Raw genomic sequence first — 23,597 nt, 5'->3', positions numbered from 1 at the left:
AAGAGGTGCAGAAGAGCTAGTTGAGTTTGGAAGGCGACAGGAGAAAGCTGACTACAGCGGTTCGAGGTAGCAGCAAATGGGGACAAGAGTCCTTTTGGAGTAGTATCGAGACATTTATCTCGGAAAATAGGCCGAGGAGGTTTGACGATTTCATGCAGGTATAATGCCAGGGTTCATTCAATGATGTTATGAGAGTGAATACATCTCTGACTTTGACGTCGCACCACAGCACATATCTCAGCTGGGGCCAGGCATATGCATGCAGGGAGCACAGCAGTAGCATGACCTGTTTGGGTCGCCGCAAACGAGGCCCTGGAAACGGTCTTGCATACCTAGCTGACAGACTGGATCTTGCATGTAGATATGAACCCCTATATGAGCACACTAGGCATTGCCTAGCAGACGCCTCCAAAGGGCAGTGATTTCTGGGAACCAGCGACAAAATGAGAGGGCTTCCGAGTCGATCACGTCGCGCTTGAGAGTCTGTGTCACATATTCCATTCTCGGGTGGATTCGATTGGGCACACGGCCCCTTCGATTTGGCTTGTTTGGATGTTTGATACTCAATTCAATTCGCGGTCTGGTGGGAAGGAATTCGTCATTTGAGCCAGAATGGCAAACCGGGGAAGACTCGGGCAGATCGCGCAACTCGGAGATCCGTTTGTCATGCAGTCCACAGCGTGGTAGTGAAGCCCCCGACGATACACAGGGAGGGAATACCCCAGTATTCTCTGATGCGGTATCCGTTTTGGTAGGCAAGAGTCGTATGGTTTAGGTGAATTTTCCTCGTGTTGGACAGGGGTAGTAGGATACACCACATGCCGGCGGGGGTTTTCGAGGAAGGAGAGCAGTCGTTGGACTTCATGGGCCGGGACCCTCGGTGCCATGATCACATAACAAGGATGACGGCGAATAGCATCCTAACGAGCAGCCAGCTGAAGGGGTGTCCGCATCTTCGTGCGTAAGAGAAGAGGCGAAACATATGCATCTCGGTATGCAGTAGGCCAGAACTCGGGCAGAAAATACGAGCAAAGAGAGAAGAGGGATGGGGGATAATGGATAGATTCGGCCGTGATTGGGGACTTCAGGTCGAAAAGCGCGCTCGGCACAGTGAATGTGCATGGCTCCGAGACAACCCAGCAAACTTGATATTGGGAATCGGGGACCGGTATTGCTGCAGTCTTTCGTTCTGGGGGCTTAGTGGATGGCCTACGCGAGATCCGCCTGCATTGGGGCTAGCCGAGTCACACAAAACCAAGTCGTGGCTTGCATGGGCCCGGTGGGGGATGAGATCCCTCGAGATGGTTTCGTTCGTCTGGTCTCATCTGAGCTTCGTGGTGAAAGACAAGAATGCAACATGAGTCAATGAATGGCGTGTCTGTAAAATCTTCTAGAAGGCATAGTCGGGCATTTGCTGCCAAGGGTAGTAGGATTTTTGATACGAAGAACAAGTGAGCTCAAGTCTTAGATAGCCCCTTATCAGGGTAACACAGGTAAGTGCCAGGGCCAACGGTTTAGGATCTTCGTTTCTCAATTAGTCTGGAACATGGTGATTTCCACACAGTCACCACTGTGCTAGTATCTCAGTTCCAACAAAGCCACTGCCCATATCATAGCACATGTTATATATCCAGTCCACGGTGGACTAATGGGGAAGGCCCGCTTGCTGTGCCTCTTCCCGCCATCCCACAATCTTGGTTCGCTGTACGTCATGTTACATCCCGCTGCTTGACGATCTTGGCCATCCGCTTGTATCCTGTTTATCCACTCTTAACCATTCTTAATACTGGCGTTGAACCGCTTTCCGGCTTCCCTCAAGTTCTATAGTATAGATTGACGGGCATCTAGATCTATCACGGTTCTTAGCTGCGTCGTAGCCGTTCCAACATTATCCGAGTTGCTTCTCGGCGATGCTCCGAGTTTAGCTGTCATCGAGCCCTCGCTTCGGGCACTACGGATTTCGTAGATGAGCTAGTAAGCGTCGGTGCGGGCTTCTGACAATACACAGTCATCCTTTCATCCCGCAAGGTTAGTCTCCAATGCTATTTTCCGTATATATAATAAGTAGGTAGGGGGGGCGGATGGGTGGCTGGCTGCAACTTACAGAACGGCATAGCAGTGTATGTTATTGTTGAGTAGGTCTTCCCGGACGTCTCGCATGAGGATTTGCAGGTCCTCCTTGGACCAGCCCAGGACGCCGACGAAGACCGTCTCGGAGTACATTTCCAGCACCACGGCGGTGTTCTGCCTCATCAGCATGCCGATCCGCTGTAGCCGCTTCCCGGGGGCCCAGCACGTCACGGGGACGGGGTACCGCCTCTCTTGGATGTTGACGAATCCGGCCTCGGTTAGCTTGGACGGGTAGCCCTTGATAAAGTCCAACTCTTGGCCGATTTGCTTAAATGCTGGTTGTTTTGTTGTCAGCATGTTGCTCTCTTCAACCATATACTCAGTAAAACCAAAAAAAAAAACGAAAAGGGCGAACCTTGAAGCATCCCACGATTCCACTTCTGCATGGCGGTTCCCTCCAACGAGTAATTCGGACAGCGGAGCTCCGTTATCCACTCCTGGAACTCGGCGAAACCGCCCGGGTTGAGGTTGGCGTAGACCGAGGCCAGATAGCGGCGCGTGTCGGCAAACTTGCGCGCCAGGGACCGGGCGTAGATGTAGTCAAACCCGCCCGAGGAAAACTGCCACTCCTCTTCCACATCCCCGACGCAGAAATTGCAGTTCGGCACCGTGATTGGGATCGTGACCGCCTCCAAGTCTACGCCCAGCACGCTGCTGGCAGGGTTTTCCCTTGCTTTGCCACACAGTATCAGTATCATTATCAGTTCAGTTGCTAATGGGACAAAGGACGTTCGTTGCACATATGGTTGGCCCTGGGGAGGTGAGAGAAAAGGGGCACATGACTTACCGAAGTCGAGAGCCCATTCGCCCGATCCGGTTCCGACGTCCAGGACACGTTTGGGGGTTGTTACGGGGGCCAAGTAGAGACGGCCGGCGTGGACCTCTATACTCAACTGGTGTTGGATAACTACATATCGGTTAGCGAATACTGTCGATAGAACGCATGGGGTTTATTTCTGCTTGTGCCTTACCGAGTCTTGCTCCATCTTGCTGTTGTGCCGTCCGCGATTAGCCAAGCACCTCTATTCTGGATGATGTGGGACCAACCTCGTTGTAGGGTTGTCGATATGCTGGATGAAGAAAGGAGGGTCAGCTGAGTCTGCTCCCTGATGGCCAATATTATGCATATGGCGGTGAGTAGATCGATATCGGGAACTCACAGGTTTGTAGCTTCCGGAGCTTAGACCGGAAGTTGCTTAGGAGTTTAGGCGGCGAGACCGACGCATTGTCCGGGGCCCTGCGCCTATAGCACGGGGTCTTTAGTTAGTTGATGTCCGGACGCCGACAAACGACAACCGTTCTCGCAGTAACGTGACGGCACTTACTCTTTCTTGGCATAGTACGAGTCCTCAATACCAGAGTCGTCTGATTCGACATCTGGGAAGAGGTGAAGGTCATCGGTTGCGCCGATTTCTGCTTCTGGATCTGCACTGCCATTGGATACAGCCTGAAGACGATATAGTTCTATTAGTCCCCATAAATCTCTATACGTTAAGGGAGGGGTGTGTCAAGTATACATCTCTTGGCGACAGAAAGGGGCACTTACTTCTATTTGCAGTTCGTCGATTGGCTTCTCAGGGGAGGCTAGTGCTGGACTTGGATCTAGCTTGCCCTCATTGGTGCGTTCAGGTACGATGCTAGTCATAGGCTCTAACGATCTGAGAGGTGGCAGATTTGGCGGGTCGACGGGTAGGGGTTTTCGTTTTTGCACAATGGCCGATCGCATCGCTTGGGCGTGGCTGGCATCGTACGAGGCTGAGGACGAAGGATGCAGCCTATGGCTCTGATGGCTGGGTTTGGCATTCTGGCGCTTGTGAGAGCGAGTGGCCTCCGCAGATGGCCTTCGCGACTCCATTCCCTCCAGCGCAGCCGGCGGCAACTTGGTCGGTCGCTGTGATGTGGTAGGTAATCCAAGTAAGGTAAGTAAGTTCTTCGGCTACGGCGACAGAGGTAAAAGTATGTATGCACGTGCGAACGAGGAAATGGGGCCGAGGGGGCGCAGTCGTATCGTATCGTATCGTATCGTATCGTACCGCAGAACGAGAACCAGAGGACAGCTGGAAACTTTATCGTTTCAGCCCATGGTTTGCTGGCGGCGGGTCGCAATCGGTGATTAGATTCTCAGCGTTCTTGCGCTCGTCCTGGGTCTCGGCCTCTCTTGCTCGGGGCGCGATGCAACAACAAACGGGGCTAAGGGGCTAAACTAGGCAGAGGGCCAGGGCTCTGCTTTGAGCCTAGCATGCCACGGAGCCGACAAGGACGAGGGTTGTTATAGAGCGGGCACGGACGAGAAGCCTCTGCCCAGCGTTGGATAGTGTCAGCGTTGACAGTGGACACCAGCACCCAGGTCGTCCCCATTTCGGCCCCCGGCTGCAGTTACATTCCGCATTCCGCACTACCGAAACGGAGAAATGTCAAACGTCCCCTATTGTCTCCACTGAAGAATCCATTTCGGCCAACGGTCCAGCTAATAATTCTGCTTCGGGCCCCCTAGCCTCTGCTGTAGACCGAGCACTAACTATAAGTAAAGCCCTGCTATTTGCTATCACCTGTTGCCTGTGTGCAAATCCAAAAGCTAGCTTGTCCCATAAATCTTGACCGCAACGTGCAGCTTGCCAGATACGGCAACCTGGCAGATCAAAGCGGCCTACCATCGTATCATGTCCCGGACGTCTAGGACGTTCTTTGCATATGCTGCCTCGGCACTGTACCGAACTAGTCTTATATGGGCAAGGCTCTTTAGAAGTTGGACCACCTACATTCTTTGTCAGCCTATAAAATGGAGTACACTGTCTTGGATATCACGAGGCCGACTAGGATGCGGACCCCCTCCCCTTGAGTGCTGGAAACAGGAAACATCTGCATATTAACGTGGATATCCTTCTGTAATATCTGATTGGATGCATGCACCAGTTTGCGTTACGTGCTGTGCTAGTTTTCAGGGGGGTGCACGCTCTTCGATTGGACAAAAAACATGCTTGAATCTCACAGATAGTTGTGTGGCGGTGGCGGCACTTGTGGCGTGGCGGACGCCATGATATGGCGATAAGTCACTGAAAATGCAGTCCCTCTATCAACACCAATTGCTTGAACCAATCATCGAGTGCTAGATGTGGAGAGAAGAATGTGGCTAGTCAAGTGGCTGATACAGCTCAGCCACACGCTCGATTTGCTGTCCAACGCCCGCCCCCTTTTTGCCGTCTCGGTAGACCGAGACTTTGGACCTGGATGTCCTGTGAAACCGGCGGCTACATTTACAATGCATATATACGAGACGTATTTTTAGCTCTGCCAATAGGCTCTTCCTCCCCGTATCCCGGATGCAACCCTCATTGATATATCCCGGCGGTCCAGGTCGCTGGGTATTACCTACCACCGTTCCTCCCTCCCCGGGGCGATCCGCTCGTGGCCTGGAGAATGGTCAGACGTGTTTGTTCCACATGACATGCCAAGCGTACTCGGTTGTCTTCACGAATTGCTTACTGTCGCTTGTTCTGAATGCAACCTGCTGATAAGCACCACGAAGGATTCCCACTTTAGCCTGAAGTGAGAGATACTGCTGTTCCATTCGAAGCGAATGAACCCAGCGAACTGCTCCTTTTTACCCAGATTAACTGCAGAGAACGATCGCGAAGCTGAAAATTCGAAACTCATAAGCTGCCTCTGGGCAAATGCTCGAGAACGAACGATTGATTCGCTTCGCTGTTGTCGGTTAATGTCTTGCAGCTGCAGCTCTCGGTACCAAGCACTTCTTAAGACCGGCACTGGGGGTCAGCAACACTACTGAACCAAGTGAGAAGCCTCAGCCGAAACCGCAGTGATGCCTATAAATAGGTGCCCAAGATCCCGTTTCTGACCTTAATCAGTGAGCTGTAAGCTTGAAGAGAGAAACCACCCTCCTGCAATAGAAATATCAACACGGCTCCAACGTTACGACAGCAGAATGAAGCTCGCTCACGTTGTTTTCCTGGCGGTACCTCGGCTTACGCCGCCAGCCTCTCCAGTCTCTTCGAGAGGGACATCAACGTCTGCGGCTGGCACCTTAACGGCGATGACTGCATTTGCATGAACTCCCAGAACGGCGCTCTCCTTCAGGTTCAGACGAACACATGCTGCAACAACATGGGATTGCAGACGAAAAACGCGGTAGGCCAAACTGTTACACAACACTACGTTAGAAACAAAAGGGACTGACTGTACGACTGCCAGATCTGCTCTGTCGCCCACAACAACAGGGATACCTTCAAGCAATGCTGCAAGTGGCTGAACCAGGAATCTGTAATCGGCCACTGTCGTTGAAAAGGAGAAGCACATCTGTTTGGCGATTTGGGTCCAGGGGTTCGGGTGGGTCTCGAGAGGAGCATGGGATGAACAGCTGGGCTAGGTCCAAAATATAGTCGTGGAAAGGTGATATATTCTTGACACTCCGAGGCACTGTCTACTGAGCATTATTCTTGATATAGCCATTATACACACCACGCGGTCGTGCCAAGCGGACCAAGATTGGCCATTAAGCTACGATTTATACATGATTAAAGTAGTGGAGGGAGTGCCTGCATATGACCTATCCTATCACATATGTCAGCTCCATGCAACGACGAGTGACTCTACCCTGGAACTCGGACCTGTATCTTCTTCATTGCATAAAATAACAACATAAGTTAGATCCGAATGAACAGTCTGATCGTATGTATCTGGCAAAGGCCGCAGAAACATTTATAGTAGAGACAGTTTCGACACCCATGAGGAAAGCAAAGCCAAGCCCACGGCTATCAATAACCCAACAAATAGTCTAGCTTCCACCGACGTCAGATGTCGCTGTTGCTTCATGCCACTCTCAGGAGGAGGTTTCAAGACAGTTTCAAAGTCATCTAGTGGCCTTTTCCAAAAGGCAATCCGCTGCGCCTCCTTCCGCTTCAAATACTCCCTGACCGCAAGCGTGGCCTCGTCCAACATCGACACCCCCGGCCTTCTCGGTGCAGAAACCGCCAGTAGATGTCGTCCGCGTCGCGGCAGCTCCGCGAGGCCAGATTGAGCCAGAAGCGCCCGCTGTCCCACGACACGCGCATGCGGGACGAGAGACGAAGGCGCGGTTCCTGCTTCGCCCCTCCTCCCGTCGCTTTCGGTGGAGAAGAAGGGGAAGCAGCCTCGGCACGCTCCATAGCCCGGATATACTGCTCCTTTCGCGGCTCGAACAATTCCAAGAACCGCTTCTTCCCCATTTTGTTCGCCAGGATGGCGGGGTCCCCGAGGACGAGCCACGAGGACACGTCGTAGATGTACTGGGCCGGCAAGGCGTTCGTGAAACCGAGGTCGAGCACGGCGGTGATGCGCATCGTCTTCGGGTCAGCCAGCATGTTCGAAGGGCCCAAGCCGTCGCAAAACAACCGGAACGACCCACTGGCATCGCCATATTCGCCGTCAGGGGCGCAGTAGGTCGGCACCAGCTTCTCCAAGCACTGACGCGCCACGTACCGCTTCCAGGCAATGTTCTCGTCCTCGCGCCAGTCGCTGCAGTGGGTCTCCAGGGCGGCCTGTAGGCATCGCGCCCGCTCCACGAAGTAGTCTTTGGCCCGCTTCGGGGTCCCGGTAGTAGTAGCAGGGAACGTAAAGTAACCATCGTGGAAGCCGGTGAAGGAAGCCACTGTGTTCATGTCGTACGTGAGCGGCGGTCCGGCAATTTTACAATCGCCAGAGCTGGTGATTGAGGAGATGGCACCGATTGATGGGAGCTTCAGGCGCGAGAGCTGCAGTTGATAGCCAGCGATCTGCTCGTACACGAAATCTAGCTTGGTTTCGTCAATATCCGGGTCGAGAATCGGATGATCCTTCTCCCCGTTCGTACGAGCTTTCAGTATATCGCCCAGGTTTTCCCCTTTCATGTATTCCTCAATGATGAAAGGCCCAAGGCTCTTCGGGCTCTCCTTCGCCGTACCCCAGTGGTATACTCGCGGAACGGGTATTTTGGTGTGCCGCCCTAGGTATTTCAGCACCATGACCTCGCCCTTCACTCTTTGCTCCAGCCATGGCTCTGGGCATGGCAGGTGTACCGTTCCCGGTATTGGGAACCGAATGAGGACATGCTCTTGGGTTCTGGAGTTCTGCACAGAGATGCCGACGTTCAGGGAGCCGACGTGGCACTTGACGAATTCTCCAGCACGGTCCCATCTGAGGCAGGTGTTTACAAATGTCACAATATCCTGTTCAGCTCGATTGATTCTCTCGAGGAATGCCTCTTTGGCACATTTGGCTCTCCAACCTGTCAGGGGATCAGAGAGTCTTTCCATTTTGTCATGGAACAGAAGAGTTGAACAGAAATATAGGATATTGAAGAAGTTGAGCTTATCTTCATATTACAAAGCCACGGTGTTAATAACTGTCCTTCCTACCTAAATCCAGGTTGGCAAGCTTCCACTCGACGCAAGGGAGCAAAACGGCGCCACCCCGTCACCTGTCTCACCCAGCAGACAGGGGTGATTTGTATGAATTGGAACATGCTGTGTCACCAGAAAGTACGCATTAAACACCGTTTTGGAATGCAATGGACGATTGCCGTGTTGACAATATGTTGGTACAGTTGAGGCATGTATTTTTCGCAGTTGTAGAATGATCCAAAGCATACTCGTTGGATTAAGAGGCTCTAAATTTGAATTCTAAGCCCATGCTATGTTTCCTTGGGCTCTACTGACATATGGATGCCTGGGTACTTATTTGTCGTTGATCCCCTACGAATATTTAAGTCATGCCGGCCAAAAGTACCTCACAGGAATTAGTTGCCAGCATGATGTTAGAAGCACGACGAATCCCATCATAAACGCGGCAGTCAATTTGTCTAGTTAAACCATCCAGCTAGCATTGCCTGTAGAAAGAGTGTGTTTAATTACCGGCAATATAGTGTTGTCGGCTCATCGTTGAAGGAGTGTTGCTGTGAAGTTCTCAAGAGATTTATGAAAGAAAGCTACAGTATGCTCTCCAACCAGCAGTCCTGACTCAAAGCACCGTTTGTTCCCAGCCTGAACCCTGCTACCCGACCGCTTCTCGTCCTTATAGAGGTGCAACGAGGTACTGCTCGTCAACCAGAGTCCCTAGGTCGAAGAATACCTAGACACCCTTTCCACGATTGCTTTGGGCCACAGTTCCCCAATCCTCTACGACCTTCTGCTCCTTTTCCTCCTTTTCTTTTTCTCCTCCTGCTTACGTTTTATAGGGGGTAGTTGCGTGACCCTTCTGGGCTTGTTCACCTCGTTTTATGGCAGTCTCCATCATATTTGGATCGACGATGCGGTTGCTCATGTTGACCTGTTGGCGAATAAAGGCTTAGTGTTGAGTTTCAGGAGCTGTAACAGGTTATAACCGGGTATATAGACTTATCGGTATCAGTGAGGCAGTGTTTCTATTTGTTTACACATCCGGCTGGGATAAGAAATACGTGAGCTAGTGTGGGCTTATATCCTCGTCAGTAAAAAGAGCATATTGGCGAATTTTGGCTAGCAGTTCCACCGATTCCAATACCTCTTTTTTCCTTTTGCAGTTGTAACCATTGGATGTGTTGAGATGAGGCTCATGACGGTCTTTAAGCCGTTTGCAGCAGTGTTTATTCATATGACCGCGACAGCTGTTGCTGGACATCGCTTTGGTGTACCGTAATGGGGTTTGAGATGTATTACGTCCTTGTGACCATATCCCTTGAAACGTATTTACCCCTGAACTTCAGTGACCGGGGAAAGGTCCCATGTACCTGGATTGGTCAAACAGAACCCTTTTCGTATCACAAGTCTCCAATCAATGGCTATGCGCAACTCAGTCCATCCATATCACATGATGTCTACAGGATTATTTATCAACATGTGACTCGTGAGGTGGCATGCGTATATGCATTCACGGCTTCGTTGTTATAGCTGGCGGATGTTAGCCCAATATCTGTCAAGCCCGCAAACATCCAGCATACCACCACATCCGGTGACATTGAAGTAGTTGGTGTTGTGCGATTTGGGTCGCAATGTAGGAGATGACCCAACACCTGATGTGGATGGCCCAACTGAGTTCGGGGGCCAAGCGTTGAAGAATGGAAAGTCCAGTTGGCGGAAAGCCTGACAAAGGGGTAGCTACCCACTCCGGCTCATGTAAGTGGTGCTTGAGTACGTAACGACTGTGTAGACAGCCTCAGTTCCACAGACAGACAAAAGCCACCAACGCGACCGACATGACGTAACTACCAGCGATTTCAACATTCCCACTGGTTCCAGCTGCCAACACCACCTGCGCCACAAACGTGGTGGGCCGCATCCGTATATTTTCTTTCACCAAGAGACATACCTGGTATAAACTAGAAGAAGAAGTCACCAACTCTGCATACGCTTAATGTATTTGAATCTCGGTCCAGAGAGGATCCTCGTCCGGCTTCATGGCCTCGCCTGACATCATGCCACAGACAAAAGCATCCCCAACCAGCACAAACCCGCCTTCTGGCCTGGGTCGCAGGATGACCGGTACCGTCGATCCCTTCAAGATAAATATCGAGTCTTTTGCTCTAGCTCTCACATGCGCCCAACCGATATGGCCCGTCGTGGTAGCCATGAGCCGCATATCGTGCTCGACATAATAGAATAGATCCGGCAGTACTTCCCGTCGGATCTGGTATTGCGAGCCGGCCTGTAGCTTCATCGCCTGGCACATACAGGTGAACAAGAACGGCAGATTCCGCGCCGTACCCTTGGCCCATTGCTGAATAGATTTGCCCAGGAACATGAGTTCCTGTTGTCGTCCACCCATTGCTGTACCTTGGGGGTAGCCCGGCATCATACGAGGAGGATCTCCAGATACGGGAGAATTCCGTCAAGTAGGCCGGTTCTTCTACGCTCAAGGGGCCTGCAGAGTACCTCCCGATCGTCTTCGAAGCCTACCGCTCATCCTCGTAGTATCGGTCCAGGTCGTTTGTGACATATTGCCGTGTAAAGGGGGCCCTATATCCTCGTGGTACGGTGAAACTGCCGAGGAATGTCGCCATGATCGCGCCCAAGGCCGCTTTGTGGACGTAGGGAGATGGAGGTATGGCATGCCCCAGTTTGATACTTGCATCGTATTGGGTTTGTTGTTCCGATGATGTGCGTGTTTGGAAGTGAATGTTACCGGTATATAGAGCCATGCATGACAATACCCCATCCACTTGGGTGATGGAGGGTTTCAAATTACCAGCTGCCATCATGGGAGCTTGGTATCGTGAGGGGTCTGTGTTGAACATGAATGCGATTTGACGCTTCAGTTTATCGCCATCGAGGGCGTGCCAAGGTGGCACCCATGATGGTCTTCCCGAAATTACGGATGCATCATCACACCCTCGTCCCAGCAGAGGAACGACACGGAGCTGATGTTGGGAGTTGATGACGGCCAAGGTAAGCTCTAGGCACAAGTCTTCCACTGTATAATGCTCGTCGTAGTTGGCAGTCGGAACCAGTAGTTCTGCGTCGTCGACCAGGCCGAGTAAGCCGTATATTTTATCTTTGGGATCACTCGACTGTGAAACAGTTGTTCTGCACACCGCCTCCACCAAAGAGGGCGGCTTCGGGATCTGGCTCATGCGTCGCAACGTATCGACGCAGGAGGAACTGCCGTGGTACTTGACCTTTATAGAACCCCCTCCGAGTCATTGCCCCCTGAATGGCCAGTGATAGGGTTACCCACTGAACCTGGTTCAGGCCACACTGAACGAGGACATCTCTCCCCTAACGCAAGCTCCTGAATGATCCACACCCGAGACCAATACTCGCGTTCAAGGAGGACGGATATGTGGTGGTCCATCTGCGACAAGGTCCCAAATGACACCGCTTCACTCTTTCTTTTCAGCTCAGCAATCTCCTTGAACAATGCCGCAATATGGCCGGATGGGTCTTCTTGTCCTACCCAGGCGATGACGACCTCGGCACGCTGGTAGATCTGTCTCATCAGCCTGATCTGATCTGCTTTCTCATCATTGCTGTCCTGATTTATGCAAATTGCATCTACCCAAAGGCGCAGGATATTCTTGGCCCGGAAGCATCGCAAGGCTTGCGAAAGGCTACTGGTGATCGGCAGCAGGCGGTTGTGATCAATGGAAACTGTCTCGTCTTTACCGGATCTGCCCCACCTGTAAGAAAGCGCAATGTAGGTAGGCTCCTCGTCCAACGAGATGTGGTCCAGGGTAGCTTCGATCGGGGCATCATGGTTATCAGTCGGTTCGATCGTCAACAGACGTATCTCCTGAGCCGAACCGTTTAGCGGTTTGTATTGCATCGGAGAACCTGAACAACAACTCGCTTCTGTCATTCCGCTCGTTTCTCATCTTCGGCTCGGCTTTGTGTACCGAGTAGCGATGCGATGTGAATCCAGGGGGCGGGAAACCCCCAAAACAGTTAAACCAAGCGTGCAGTGTCGATTAGAATCCTAATATGCAGTTGGATGAGAAAGTCTCTGCGTATTGGCTCACCAAGTATTAGAATGAGGGCCAATTCAAGAATAGCCCACCTTCGATACCCAATACACTTCAAAGGGCATGTGGCTTGTCACGAACAATGCCACACTGGAATGCCTACCGAGAAAAGAAACGAAAAAGACCAAGACATGCTTATGGTCGTGTATTCGAACCAAGGACAAGATAGTCATGTAATCAAGGTACAAATCCGCACATAATAGGCAGCCCCTAGTACATGACCTCAGCTGGCCATCTGTGTAACTTCTTTGGCGAAACGGTCCACGATGACCTCCTACTTTACTTACAATCCATTGCCCAGACTCAGCTGCCTTTCGGTTTGCTTCCTACAAATCTACCTTGCTGGCTTCAACTCCCTACTTCCAAGTGATCTTTCCACGCGGAATCCATCTGGGTGGCTACCCTTTGCCCGTGGAGCCTCCTATGCCCTCGTGGTCCTCGCCCTTTGCGATCTCATCATACTTACTCTATGGGATAGTTTTGATTTCATTCTGTTATATACAAGAATCGTCCACAATCCCATGATTATTCTTGTTGCCGAAATCATTATTCTTGACGTGAGCGTCGTGGCCCTATTTGCAGTGGTGGTGAGATTCGCGGTCCAGCTATTTGCTAGCCTCGACCTTCGCAGCGAGTGTGGCCTGTACGCCACCGTGATAAACGGCACCGCAGTCCCTGGTTTGAGAATTGGGGTACCGGCGCCAGCTGAGAATGAGGATCCCGGTATGCCTAACGACCGCTATTATTGTTCCACGTACCTCAATTTCCAGAGAATCTCGATACCAATCCTGTAAGAGCCATACCCCCGAGCTGCCTCGGTGGTCGTCACCGAACGCTGCAAGCTTCGTTCCCTTATGTATCAGTGCAGCACTATAAGCAAACACCCTTTGAGACGGAGATCTGTCCGTGGTAAACATTGTGGTCATCCCTGTATTGAACTAACCATGCCATTTTGAAGGGCTCTTTCCATATTGACCGCTGTACTCCGTCTTTACATGAAGGCGAACCAGTCCAGGTTCTTGGAAATCGCCAGCCGGTATCCCGAGACTGTCTGGGAAATGCGCACGTTTCCGAAAACGTGGGATCATCTATCGGAGTGGGTGGTCTACGATGTTCGTCTTGGCTATACAAGCCTGTTCCGAATACTACGGATCCGCAAGGCCGGGGTCGACAACACGCAAACCGGGCCAGAGGCTCGACAGCTTACCGGGACGCCATTATTGACAGTGACGGCAGACGCCTCAGCCAACTGAACGGCGATTGGGAGCGATGAGAGCAACGAGGACGGCCTTCGTGTGGAATTACACTCGTCAACTGCCAGCGTACATTGTCGCAACTCTGGCGGGAGATATGGGGTTCCTTGGGCTGGAAAATATAGAATTATATATAATGATACTACTATATGTGCCTACGATATAGAAGCTCTTTAAATAGAGCGATCGATGCCCGAGAAGGTGAGAGATTAAGTATGTGATGAAGGATTAGCCGACTTCTGGCTGGGCATGGTTAGTGCGTTGACCCCTGACAGCCCCCGCGTAAGCGTTAAACCCCAGGGCGCTGGAGCGGGGATTTGTTGGCTTCGCTTGGCAACGCCATCGACCGTTGACCACTGCTTGAGCCCTTCATCTTGTCGAAGAGGTTAGGGATTACCATGAGGCAGCTTCATATGCATATTTACTACTACTTAAAAGCTGTTCATAGAGACTAGTGCCTTCTGGATCATCACTCAATTCGGGGCCGGCCCATCCAGTCCACCAAGCAATCCGGGGACAGGCCAAGGAAACAGGGGTGATGGATCGAAGTTGCGCCGAGCTTACTACGCTGTTCAACTGAGACCCTGGAAGCTAAAGCAAGACAGCCGTAAGCGAATCACAACTACTTGATGGCACCACATCAGCCCAGTTGTTATGGGATACGTACATATATAGTTGGCGGCATGGATCTGGATGGCAAGTTGACCGCCTGAAAATTGTCTTAGAAGACGTGGTTTCGAGTACAATTTTTTTTTCGGTTACTGTCAATAAAAGCCAGAGAGGTGCTTCAGTGTTTCCTTCTGCTGGTACTGTACTACTCACTGAAACGTACGCTGTTAAACACAAAACCGAATAGGAAAAAGAAAACAAAATGGGCGCCACAGCCTCCGTCCCGCGCGACCGCACCCGCCAGCTCCAAGTCATCGACGCCGGCTACGCCCGCACCGCGACCCTATCCTACTCCCTCGCCCTCGCCCATCTCCTCGACGGGCCCGTCATGCACGGCGGCACCCAACTGTTCCGCCGCGAGGACAGCTACTGCCGCCAGCTCGACGCGCTGTACCGGCTGCGCCGCGGCGACATCACCACCAACACCACCAGCACCACCACTACTAATCCCGGCGCGCACGAGAAGCTGCTCAAGACGCTGCGCGACGTCACCGAGGGCTTCGTCGCGTGCGCGGACTGTCCCCTGCTCCACTTCCTGCCCGAGCTGCTCGAGCTGTACCCGGACGCGAAAGTGGTCCTGGTCACGCGCGACCCGGCGAGCTGGTGGCGCAGCTTCGGGGCGTTCACGCAGGTGGATGCGTATCGCGGGCTCGCGGTGCGCTGTCTGGAAGTGTACCTGGCGCCGCTGCCGGGGGCGCGGTGGTTCCCGTCCATTACGCGGGGGTTTGATGATGAGTATGAACTGATTTCTTGAGACCTTGCCTGTGTCATTTGGAGAAACGACCGCCCGCTGACGAAACGTTGCAGCTTGCGCTTGAGACACGGCCTCGAGGTGCCGCAGCCGGAGCTCCTGGAGCTGCACAATGCGTGGGTACGCCGGACGGTGCCCAAGGACCGACTGCTCGAGGTGGACATGGCCAGCGGCTGGGGGCCGCTGTGCGAGTTCCTAGACAAACCGGTGCCGGACGAGCCGTTCCCGCGGGTGAACGACAGCAAGGCCCGGGACGAGTTCATGCGAGCCGTCATGTGGAAAGCGGGCGTCTCGTGGATCGGCATCATTTCGGTCGTGGCCATTGGCGGCGTCTCTTTTTCGCGGTGGTATAGACGCCATTGATCTTAGTTGGTCTTTCTCCATAGGTGACGGTGGCCTTCATTGATGTTTCATTTTGGAGTTTAGGTAAAAAAGCTATATGTTTCTTGATCTCGTGACACATTATGGATTATCTACGCTTTCTATATAACACATATCTATATATAGCTTCTAACATTACTGCCCTCATCCAGGCATTCAGTCATCTCAGTCGCTCAGCTCATAAACCCCATGCAATTAGCATAATACGTAACAGTAGCCGACCAATCCGAGAAAATACCCATAACGCCAACCTCGCGCGTCAGCACGTCGACGAGCCGGTAAATGTCGCCGTCGCGGGTAGTGGCGTTGAAGAAAGTCGAGTAGTAATAATCGGGCTTCCCCTTCTGTCCCGCCGCATGGATAGCGGCCAGGGGCCCCGACCGCTCAAGCGACCACGTAATGATCTTGAGCCCCAACCGCTTCGCCTCGATCGCGTAGCTACTCGGCACGATCTCGTTCTCCGCGTCGAGCTTGACCAGATACGGCAGCGGCGGCGCCACACGATATTGACCCCGACGTCCTTGTAGAACGTCAAGTTCGCGACCGCGGCCTCGAAGCCCGCGGCCCCGCCCTTGTCGCCGCTCTCGTCCAGCAGGACGGCCTGCCGCGCGAACTCCGGCTCGTGCTCGAGCCAGTACTGGACCGCGGCGAACTGGAAGCTCTGCGGGTATACGCGCGCAAAATCGATGCCGGCCTCGCGGTACTCATCCGCGAGCTGCTGCGCGTAGGCTTCGAAGGTGTAGTCGCCGCCCTCGAAGGGCATGGGCACAGCGGGCGCCTTCAGCTCGGGCGTGAAGTCGAGACCGAGACCGTCGACGAGCTCGATGAACTCCTTGTGCGCCAGGACCGTGCCGCAGGTGGAGTACAGGTCGGTGCGCCAGCCGGGTGTGCCGTGGAGGAAGTCCTCAGGCGTCGTGGCCGAGGCGTTGAAGCCATCCATCTTGCCGCAGAGCGTCTTGAACTCGGCCAAAGTGAGATCGCTCGTGCAGCATTTGGCCGACGCGGCCGTCCCATTGCCAGAGGCGGGCGTGAAGGGCTTGGTGCACTTTGCCCCCAGCTCCGTCGCCACGATGTTGGTCGTCGTGTGCAGGTCGCACTGGTCGTGGCGGCAGACGAACTGGCGGTCCTTGGTGAAGGCGACGTCGCACTCCTGGATGCCGGCGCCCATGCGCGTGCCCGCCATGATGGACTCGACCGTCTCCTCGGGGAACTGCAGGCAGGCGCCGCCGCGGTGCGAGATGCTGAACTTGGTGGGGCGCATCGCGTCCTCGGAGCACGCGCCGAGGCGATCCCTTGAGCGGGCCCTCTGCCATGTTGTCCACGAGGTAGTACGGCCGCGGGCCGAGCTCGATGTTGGTGACCCGGTGCTTGCCCAGCAGCGACTGCTGCTGCGCCCGTTTTGGTAGAGCGGCAACCTCAGTGGCGGTGGCCGCCAGCAGAGCTGCCACGACCGGCACGTGCTGGAAGAGCATATCTGCGATAACTCCTTCCGGTAGGGTTCAAGCACTTTCCTAAACAGGCAGGAGAGCGACCAGGTGAGCCTTGAGTGACGAGAGTCAATTCGAGTAATGGGTAAATAAACTTTCAAACTGTCTCAGAAGGGGAAAGAGAGGCGTATACCAAGTATTTATAAGCTCCTGCCATCAAGACAGTCGGGCTGACAGGCCCTGCCTGTATCCATTACCTGCTGCATTCATGACGGTCGTCTCTGGTGATAGCTGCGGACCACGTGCATGCTGTGCCTGGAGAAAGGCGTCCGCCGACCAATTGGAAGGTTGCAGCGGGATTACCATAGTGCTGGGAATGGATGCTGTACGCTGAGCGCATCACCGAGAATGGAGGGTGTTATCAGTTCCCTATGCTGGCTGGGAAAACAAGCCGGGGCTTCCGTGTTCAGCTAGGGCTCCGTCTTGGCGTACAAGGTATGGCTTGCTGCTATCCTGATATGGCGTCTAGGTATTCACTGGATTTGACAAGATAAGCTGTTGCTTTGTATGGAAGGCCGGCTCGTATCCGTTTGGAATCGTAGGTAATTCCTGCATGGTCAATATACTCTTTTGTCGTCATTAACCGACAGGCATGATGAGGGGTAACATGCATCAACTTGAGACATAGACTTCCGAAATACCTTCCTATCTATTACAATCCCCAACCACACAAGCAGATACCAGCTTCACATCGAAGAACAAGCAAGATGAGTTGGTTCGAATGAGTTTCCACAACGGTAACGAGCTTTCGATGCCAAGAGAAATGGCGCTGATTGGATCTACAAACAGCGAGATTACCCACGACCGCCAAGACTGCGTGCTTGAATGGTGACTCCTCATTCGCCAGCTCATGTTGCGGTTCTCGAACAGCATGAGCGAGAATTCGCACACCCGGAAAGATTGTGCGGCTTTGCGAATGGGTTTTTGGGACAGTGGCAGCATCTCCGGCCGATTGAGCATGCGGAAGTAGCATCGAGTGCACTCAGCCGGGCCGGGTCGGAAACGGATCCAACGACAAAGCCCGTCCGGTGAGATGGCAGCCGTGTAATGCTTTGGCCAGAAGAAAGCCAAGGGAACAACCTGATAGCTAACCTGCGTGGGTTGGAAGCCAGAGATATCATGACACTCGTAACGGCTTAGACACGACGAACCTTCGGCTTCAAATGATTTCGACAGTCACTGAGTGTCACCGTGGCTTCAATCAACGGCGACGTTATCCGGGTTATGCGCCCAGCTTGATCGGGATTAAATGACGATATGGTGACATGCGCTTTGAAAACTGTGTCGTATCACTATAACAGGAATTCCGAAGTGAGTAAATGTGAGGTCGTGAGGTGTTTCTTGGTTGTCAATACATTCCAGTACGCTGGCTGTAGGGGGCACCTGCAACACAGGCTCTCCTCCCCCGGAACTAGGATAGAGAAAACGAACATGGGAATCAAATGTGGCTGGCTTGATGAAGCCGCGTCGTACACGCATCCACACGGCAATGCCATGTTACGCGATGCAAATGTCAACCAGCTTGGTGGATATCTGGCCACTCGTCGTAACCCTAGCTGTTTTCGGTCAACTGAAGATAGCGACATTGGCATCAGGATATTGCGAGCTTGTCGCGCATGCCCGCCATGTTATCAGAAACCAAAAAGATACCAACAATGGTAAGTTGCTAGCCCATGCACCGAGCTCGGTTCGTAGGGGCTATTGTGGCATATCAATATGGCGGTCACGCCTGGAGGACCTCGATCTAGATGCGAGAGGAGAACCTCCGAACTGGCCAGGTCGATCCATCTGCGAAAGACGAGGTTCAGCACGGGGGGCGCAATTAAATTGAAAGGGCTGAGGGAATTCCATCTATTGATGGATCTTTGTTTGAGCCTCAAGACCCCATCGTGCCCAATTGTACCCATATTGGTCGGGGCTCTCCCTCAGCTACCGGGGCCACGTGGAGAAGGGCTTTGCTGGAACGAACGCGTGTAAGCCAGTGGTACGCCCACAGATGGCGTGCTCTGAAGCTGAGGTGCGCGGCTGGTGCTGCAATGGGTTCAATAATCGCATCCAATCGTGGGGCCCCCAGGGCGCTTCGACTCGGGAAACTTCTAAAGAAAGAAATGCAAATGTGGTTTGCCATCAGTACTCTGTGATTGGATCGAGATGAAACTTGGCCAAAAGACGAGGGGAGAGGGACAACGCCAGACGACGTTCATCATCGTAATTCTATGTATCCAATATCGAAAAGGTGTTTTGCACATCAGTCCAATTGCCAAAACGGTTTCTAACCTTAGGTACTCTGCCGGCAGCCGGCACAGATGGAGGGCCCCGCCTTTTCAGCCAAGATCGGTGGTCTTGCCCAATACCCTGCGAAGATCCCTGAAAGTTTTGACCTGTCAGGCCAAAAACGACCGCGAGCTTATGGGAGAAACGGAAAGGTCGCGGCATTCATTTCGTCATAGCTCTCGATGACGTCGCGTTTCTACACGACCACCATGGACAGCTGACCTGCCTGAGACCATCGACTTTGATGTGTGGCTTGGACTACACGACGCGTTCAATTGGATTTCCCTGGCCGCAGTCGAAAGCTAACGAATGGCTCGTTTTTTTTATCCCGCTTTGAAGCGTTTCCCTTCGACCTTCTGGAGATCCCAAAGGCGGGTGCTTCTGGTGGGTGCTAATCGGCGTGGTTGGACCTCGATACATTCCTCCCAGCCTCAGGCTTTCGAGGCGGGGCGCATCTGGTTTGCTGGCGGTCAAAACCCCATGGTGCGCACGCCCATCTATCTTCGTCTCAAGCGCGAGGATGGAGTGTGTCGCAGCGGGGTGTAGGCCCCCCGAGTACCAAGTCAACCAGATGGATCAACGTCATTGGCCTTCCTCGGTCTCCCTTATTCAATGCATGCACGAAGTTTAGCATCAGCCAGAAAAAAATAGTCGAGTGTCTGAAATCAGCTGTCCCCAGACACCTTGCATGCATCATCGTGCTATGACACGCAATGTCATTGGGCTTTCCTGGCCCCATTCCGAGGTCCCATCTCCAATCATGGCCCAATGACAACACTTACGTCCGATGAGAGCTAGCCCGTCGAGTGACTGGCTGGCTGGGCAAGTTTGGGCTAAATCGATCTTTTCTTTCTCTCACCCACTCTGCCCTGCCCGCTTGCCTTACGTATTTCCCGCCCTTGGCAGGCTAGGGTGGATGGATTTCAGGGTTCTGTCCGTTAGCTAGTCTTGTTAGTCACTCGTGCATGTTCGTCTAGCATTCCATGGAAGGACGAGAAGAAGTTGTCGTTTCATGCCGACGTATATATGCCTTGCCTCTCTCCTCGTCTACTCACCTCTGATCACTCACCTATTCCCACTTCACCTACTTACCTAGAGTAACGACGCCTTACAACTGCCGAAGTTGCTACAATCGCTTCGCCTAATACCCTAATACTACCGAGCAACAATACCTCACCACCTAAAGACCTAACCGCCTAATAACGTCATACACCATGGCTCTCGGTTTCTTGCCCATCGTCCACGCCGTCGCGGCTGTGTTCACCATCATCGAGCTCGGTCTCACAGGCTACCGTACGTCTTGATCCCTTTGGATTTTCTCTGTCTCTTTACGACAATGAGAATATCTACCCAATGCCCCTCCCCCCAACCTCACCACTACCGAAGAAAAATGCGCTAACCCCCAGCCACAGTCGTCAGCGCCTACACCGGCTATTGGGGCTGGGGCGGCTACTGGGGCAACTCGCCCGACCGCGTCAACTTCATGCTCTTCAACTCGATCTGGTCGCTGCTGGTGCTCGCCTACGTCGGCATCGTGCCCATCTACCTGACCGGCTGGTTCCACAAGCTCGCCGCCCTCGTCCTCAACGCCCTCACCTGCCTCTTCTGGTTCGCCGGCTCCATCGCCCTGGCCGTCGTCGTGGGCGTGCCCCACTGCAACGGGCAGGGGCTCTGCTCCTCGCTGCAGGCGGCGATCGCGTTTGGCTTCTTCCTGTGGTAGGTTCCATTCTTCCCACCAATCCCGTGCGACCGCGGAATTGTTACACACGCGCGCTTTTGGGACCAAGTCCACTAACATCCAATACAGGGCCATCTTCACCTTCCTGACTGTCCTCGACGGCCTCGAGTCCCTGCGCAGCCGCGGCCACAATGTGCCCCACTCCAAGCCCTCCGCCTACCCTGGCGCTTAAATCGAGGCCCTCGCTCCTTTTGAACCCACCCAACTCAAACAGCGACATCGACCTATGAACGACGACAGCGCCTATTCCCACATCCAGATCCTACTCGTTGCTCTTAATGTCGCCCCTATGGCGGGTCGCGCTTGGGGTGACTTGTTTTTATCCCTTTGAACTTGGATTCCGGACTGGTTGATGAGTACAGGCGAGGATGGCATTGATGAGGACCTATGAAGTTCTTGGGGGGTTTTTTGGCAGGCGTTTACGGTTGGGAATAATACCCTCGGATGTTTATACCGCAGTGTTTACTGAAGCAATTTGAACAAAACTCTAATACTCTGAGTACTTCTATAATTGCCATTGCTGGCAATCCATGCGTATGCCTGTGTGTGATGCTCGGTTCTACTACTGTTCGCTCGCCAGATCTCCATCATCATGTCCTAACGGCAGACACACCTTCATCCTATAATTCATCCCTGTCCTGTGCATTCCCCACCATCTGTCCCCGAAGCACCCGAGCCGACAACGCCTTCAAGTGCGCAAACTCCGGCGCATCCTCCCCAAGTCCCCAGGCAAAGACCCCACCGAGCCCCTTCGCCTCGACGATGCGCGGGAACTTCTTCCAGATGGCTTTGGGCGTGTCGAAAGTCCAGAATAGGTCATCCTCCTTCATCCCGGTGTCAGTATCGAGATAGTAGTACCCCCCGCCCACTTCATCGTACGTGCCCTTCCGAAGCGCCTTTTGAAACGAATCGGCGACTTCGGCGGGGACGGCGTCATGGTAACTGAAACCGCCCGTGCGGCCGAGGTCGGCGCCCGTGTCGGGGTCTTCCATGGGGCCCGTGGGACAGTTTAGTCCCGCGGGATTAGAATCGGAACCGGAGGTGGTGTTGGTAGCTGAGCACGCATTGTGCGGGACCCGGAAGTACTTGACGTAAAATGCGAAGCCCAGATTCAACTGCGCCGCCGGCGCGCCGGCTTTCAGGTACATATCGATGCCCTCGAGGGAGCGGGCGACGCCCGTGTGGTGCTTCGTGACGGTGTCGCGGCGGTTCATCAGGTCGTACGTCATGACGTTGAGGAAATCGACCGAGTCCATGATGGAGGGGACCGTCACCGAATCAAAGGCGAGGGCGATGTCGCGCGGGATGCCGGGCACGGCGGCCGAGATGATCCTGGACGGCCCCAGGGCGTGGCGCAGGGCGAAGAGGAGGTGGGGGGTAGGCGCCGGCCTCCCAGGCTTTCTTAGAGTTGGGGACTTGTTTGTAGTCTTCGCCATTGCCTCTGTGGCGAGTACGGTCAGGAAACATGCAAAGACAGATGGAAAACAAAATGAGGGGATATTGCTGGCATCACTTACCCTGGGTATTCCCAATCGATATCGACCCCATCCGCGCCCGTAGCCTTGACCATACCCGCCACGTTTTCCGCAAAGCGCCGACGGCTCCTCTCATCGCGTGCCGCCTTGGAGAAACCCGTGGTATCGCCCCAACCGCCAATGGCTACCATAATCTTGGTGCCGGGCTGGAAGCTGGTTCGTACCTCTTTGACGGACAAGAAGAGAGGCCATGACAGATCCGGTTCCTCCTCGTTGAAGGTCTCCGACCGCATGAACGCCAGTACCACGTGGGTAATGGTCATAGTCAAGGGGAGGTTGGGTATGACTGGGTGTTGGCTGCGTGGGATGGTTTGTTAGTCACATCATCCAAGTTCGTGCTATTCGGGCAGTGGTGTCATAAGATGAAATAGATGGATTGGTAGGTATTGCAACCGCGGGATAGACTCACCCTGTCAGGTACATGATATTGCGCAGTGGCTGCTCGACAGCCGTGACTGGAGCAGTTGGATTTGCGGCCATTGCGATGAATCCCAACAGCAGGCGACGGAAGAAGCTTGCGTGCATAACGACGATCTTCAGGATCGGGCCCAATACCTCAGAGATAGTCAAAGCTGAGAGCGTAAAGTAACACTTTTGGTGTATCAAATTTGAAGCTGGGTTTTGACAAAACAAGTTGAAAATGAGGCATACGGACGAAGGAGGCTAGCCATCCATTGCCCTGCATGCGTCGAGAAATGTGGTGTCAAAAGTATATAGCAGTCAGTAAAGTGGAAGTGCAGGTGGGTTGTAGTATCGAGGAAGTTGCATGTCACAAGTGGAAATTGACATATGCACCACTGCACTTGCGGTTTATAAGCTTGGAATAATAGCAGAAGCTGCATGCAACATGAACGCCCCAAACCAATCTCATTAACCACCACACTATTCACTGTTTTCGTAAAAGGCAAGGGTAC

At 53.3% G+C, this 23,597-nt stretch overlaps 9 protein-coding genes across 9 annotated transcripts; 3 read left to right on the top strand and 6 right to left on the bottom strand.

Moving 5' to 3' along the window:
• Positions 1 to 2,100: 2,100 nt before the first annotated feature.
• PG997_010299 (uncharacterized protein) lies at positions 2,101 to 4,519 on the bottom strand (the record flags this gene model as incomplete). Its single annotated transcript, XM_066814614.1, has 6 exons — positions 2,101 to 2,405; positions 2,486 to 2,803; positions 2,918 to 3,037; positions 3,291 to 3,373; positions 3,456 to 3,507; positions 4,459 to 4,519. 6 exons carry the CDS (start codon positions 4,517 to 4,519, stop codon positions 2,101 to 2,103), a joined length of 939 nt encoding a protein of 312 aa, XP_066666576.1.
• A 2,527-nt stretch (positions 4,520 to 7,046) lies between these two features.
• On the bottom strand, positions 7,047 to 8,417 carry PG997_010298 (Protein kinase-like protein; the record flags this gene model as incomplete). Its single annotated transcript, XM_066814613.1, has 1 exon — positions 7,047 to 8,417. The coding sequence occupies one exon, from the start codon at positions 8,415 to 8,417 to the stop codon at positions 7,047 to 7,049; it is 1,371 nt and encodes a 456-aa protein (XP_066666575.1).
• Positions 8,418 to 10,488: 2,071 nt separating this feature from the next.
• On the bottom strand, positions 10,489 to 10,902 carry PG997_010297 (heterokaryon incompatibility protein-domain-containing protein; the record flags this gene model as incomplete). Its single annotated transcript, XM_066814612.1, has 1 exon — positions 10,489 to 10,902. One exon carries the CDS (start codon positions 10,900 to 10,902, stop codon positions 10,489 to 10,491), a length of 414 nt encoding a protein of 137 aa, XP_066666574.1.
• Positions 10,903 to 11,029: 127 nt separating this feature from the next.
• PG997_010296 (uncharacterized protein) lies at positions 11,030 to 12,399 on the bottom strand (the record flags this gene model as incomplete). Its single annotated transcript, XM_066814611.1, has 2 exons — positions 11,030 to 11,644; positions 11,881 to 12,399. 2 exons carry the CDS (start codon positions 12,397 to 12,399, stop codon positions 11,030 to 11,032), a joined length of 1,134 nt encoding a protein of 377 aa, XP_066666573.1.
• Positions 12,400 to 12,861: 462 nt separating this feature from the next.
• PG997_010295 (uncharacterized protein) lies at positions 12,862 to 13,848 on the top strand (the record flags this gene model as incomplete). Its single annotated transcript, XM_066814610.1, has 3 exons — positions 12,862 to 13,318; positions 13,366 to 13,504; positions 13,554 to 13,848. The coding sequence occupies 3 exons, from the start codon at positions 12,862 to 12,864 to the stop codon at positions 13,846 to 13,848; spliced, it is 891 nt and encodes a 296-aa protein (XP_066666572.1).
• Positions 13,849 to 14,719: 871 nt separating this feature from the next.
• PG997_010294 (uncharacterized protein) lies at positions 14,720 to 15,631 on the top strand (the record flags this gene model as incomplete). The annotated part of the gene is made up of 2 exons (XM_066814609.1): positions 14,720 to 15,252; positions 15,325 to 15,631. 2 exons carry the CDS (start codon positions 14,720 to 14,722, stop codon positions 15,629 to 15,631), a joined length of 840 nt encoding a protein of 279 aa, XP_066666571.1.
• A 191-nt stretch (positions 15,632 to 15,822) lies between these two features.
• PG997_010293 (glycerophosphoryl diester phosphodiesterase family protein) lies at positions 15,823 to 17,121 on the bottom strand (the record flags this gene model as incomplete). The annotated part of the gene is given in 3 exon segments (XM_066814608.1): positions 15,823 to 16,119; positions 16,161 to 16,916; positions 16,927 to 17,121. 3 exon segments carry the CDS (start codon positions 17,119 to 17,121, stop codon positions 15,823 to 15,825), a joined length of 1,248 nt encoding a protein of 415 aa, XP_066666570.1.
• Positions 17,122 to 20,624: 3,503 nt separating this feature from the next.
• Positions 20,625 to 21,320, top strand: PG997_010292 (membrane-associating domain-containing protein; the record flags this gene model as incomplete). Its single annotated transcript, XM_066814607.1, has 3 exons — positions 20,625 to 20,703; positions 20,823 to 21,126; positions 21,218 to 21,320. 3 exons carry the CDS (start codon positions 20,625 to 20,627, stop codon positions 21,318 to 21,320), a joined length of 486 nt encoding a protein of 161 aa, XP_066666569.1.
• A 448-nt stretch (positions 21,321 to 21,768) lies between these two features.
• Positions 21,769 to 23,163, bottom strand: PG997_010291 (uncharacterized protein; the record flags this gene model as incomplete). Its single annotated transcript, XM_066814606.1, has 3 exons — positions 21,769 to 22,549; positions 22,666 to 22,980; positions 23,093 to 23,163. 3 exons carry the CDS (start codon positions 23,161 to 23,163, stop codon positions 21,769 to 21,771), a joined length of 1,167 nt encoding a protein of 388 aa, XP_066666568.1.
• Between the last annotated feature and the right edge of the window lie 434 nt (positions 23,164 to 23,597).

Source organism: Apiospora hydei (genome assembly GCF_038363865.1).
Source record: "Apiospora hydei strain CBS 114990 chromosome Unknown utg000007l_segment0_segment0, whole genome shotgun sequence".
In the NCBI taxonomy this organism is placed as follows: Eukaryota; Fungi; Ascomycota; class Sordariomycetes; order Amphisphaeriales; family Apiosporaceae; genus Apiospora; species Apiospora hydei.
This window is presented reverse-complemented; position numbering and strand designations above follow the sequence as displayed.